This window comes from Notothenia coriiceps, unplaced genomic scaffold (genome assembly GCF_000735185.1).
Source record: "Notothenia coriiceps isolate Sejong01 unplaced genomic scaffold, NC01 NC01_scaffold00028764, whole genome shotgun sequence".
In the NCBI taxonomy this organism is placed as follows: domain Eukaryota; kingdom Metazoa; phylum Chordata; class Actinopteri; order Perciformes; family Nototheniidae; genus Notothenia; species Notothenia coriiceps.
This window is the reverse complement of record NW_011361465.1, coordinates 1,521-3,207: the sequence shown is the minus strand read 5'-3', so window position 1 is coordinate 3,207 and position 1,687 is coordinate 1,521. Positions and strand designations below refer to the sequence as shown.

Below are 1,687 nucleotides of genomic sequence, written 5' to 3'. Positions count from 1 at the left end.
AGAGGCTTTTACCTGGCAGACACGCTGTTATTGCAGATTAAAACTGAGCTGTCATGGCAACAGCTCCATCATCCTCTTCTCTACCTGCAGCTCAAATCAATCACATGTCTGAACAAACCATCAGCTGACCTTTACACACTGACAAACCTCTGCTATGTTCACATCGAGCTCACACACTTGTCGTTTTTAGTAAAAAGGGTCGCTCTTATCTTACTACACTAACTCAACGTACCATCTACATGCAGGGTGTTCTTGATGACAAAGCACACATGTTTCTGGAGTTACAGTGCAGAAGTGACTTTATTAAGTGCTATGAATGAAGTACATTGAGTTAGTTAGCAGGAGTCCACGATGCGCTTCATGCTCATGAACTTCTGTCCGCTCATGCCCATGTCCTTGAAGCTGCGATACTCTCCAGGCCTGACGTACATCATCTGACCTCTGAAGCTGGGCTGCTCGTACATCAGCCAGTGTCCGTCCATCACCTGGCAGGACATGCAGTCGTTCATCCTGTAACGCTCCATGATGTTATCACAGTCGTCCATCAGCTCGTAGCTCTGGCCTCCGTAGTTCTCCCTCTCGTAGATCTTCATTCTGTACTGACCACGGTGCTGTGGTACCAAGACAGAAACATCGGGTTAGTGGGGAGGAAAGAGTCAGAAACACAATCTAAAGTACAGAAATAACGATAGATCTTCATTCTGTACTGTCCGCGGTGCTGTGGTACCAAGAGACGAACATCAGCTTAGTGGGGAGGCATGTGTGGGGTGGAAAGAGTCAGAAAGACAGGCGTTACATAGCTGAAGGAGGCTACTGTTGGGCTATAAAGGAACTACAGCACGGTCACATGACTTCACGTCACCACCGCTAAGCTAAAGGTGGCTAATGTTGGGCTATAAAGGAACTACAGCACGGTCACATGATTTCACGTCACCACCGCTAAGCTAAAGGAGGCTAATGTTGGGCTATAAAGGAACTACAGCACGGTCACATGACTTCACGTCACCACCGCTAAGCTAAAGGCGGCTAACGTTGGCCTTGTTTGACACAGAGGTTCTTTTCCTATTGCTGTGTGTCCAGTTTTATGCTAATCTCCAGGTTTCCTTCTTCAGAACCCCTGCATCTCTCCACAGATTCATCTAATCAACACCTACCATGGGGATCATGCGGCAGGACTTGATGCAGTCCCTCATGCCCATCATGCTCTGGTAGTCGGAGTACTCTCCCCTCCTCATGAAGGACTGGTTGCCCATGTAGTTGGAGCGGTCGTACACCATGAAGCAGCCGCTCTCCACTTTGCAGGAGTGGCACCTGCTCAGGTTAGAGGTCATATCGGAGCAATCGCTCATGCACTCATAGGAACGACCCTGGAAGTTCTTCTCCTCATAGAAGACGATCTTTCCCCTCATGTTCATGCCAGAGTTGCTCATGTTTGCTGTTGATGTTGTTGATTCTGTACCTTCCTGCTGCTGCGTTAGCTTTTATAGGAGTAAAGAAGCCCTGACTCAGCAACGACCATTGGAGCAGTCTTTAGAAAAACCCCTTTTACTGGTTTTGTTAGAGAGACAATGCAGTGAATAGGGAACAATTCACAAAGGTCCAGAGAACGAGAGGGGGTGTTTGTGTGGATCTGTGTGTGAGCGCAGAGCATAGAGGGGCAAACGTGTGACTTTAGCACCTGTGGAAA

General features: G+C 48.1%; 1 protein-coding gene across 1 annotated transcript; it reads right to left on the bottom strand.

Annotated features, from left to right (window-relative positions):
* Positions 1-322: 322 nt before the first annotated feature.
* Positions 323-1,430, bottom strand: LOC104958343 (gamma-crystallin M3-like). Its single transcript, XM_010786061.1, has 2 exons — positions 1,155-1,430; positions 323-611 (listed from the first exon to the last, which is right to left on the bottom strand). The coding sequence occupies exons 1-2, from the start codon at positions 1,428-1,430 to the stop codon at positions 336-338; spliced, it is 552 nt and encodes a 183-aa protein (XP_010784363.1). The 3' UTR covers positions 323-335.
* Positions 1,431-1,687: the final 257 nt, after the last annotated feature.

Excerpts from the sequence above, each read along its gene's own strand:
- LOC104958343 (XM_010786061.1), bottom strand. The coding sequence starts at position 1,430 with ATGAGCAACTCTGGCATGAACATGAGGGGAAAGATCGTCTTCTATGAG. Across the intron at positions 612-1,154 it reads CCTGCCGCATGATCCCCATG|CACCGTGGTCAGTACAGAAT; the intron begins GTAGGTGTTGAT and ends TTGGTACCACAG.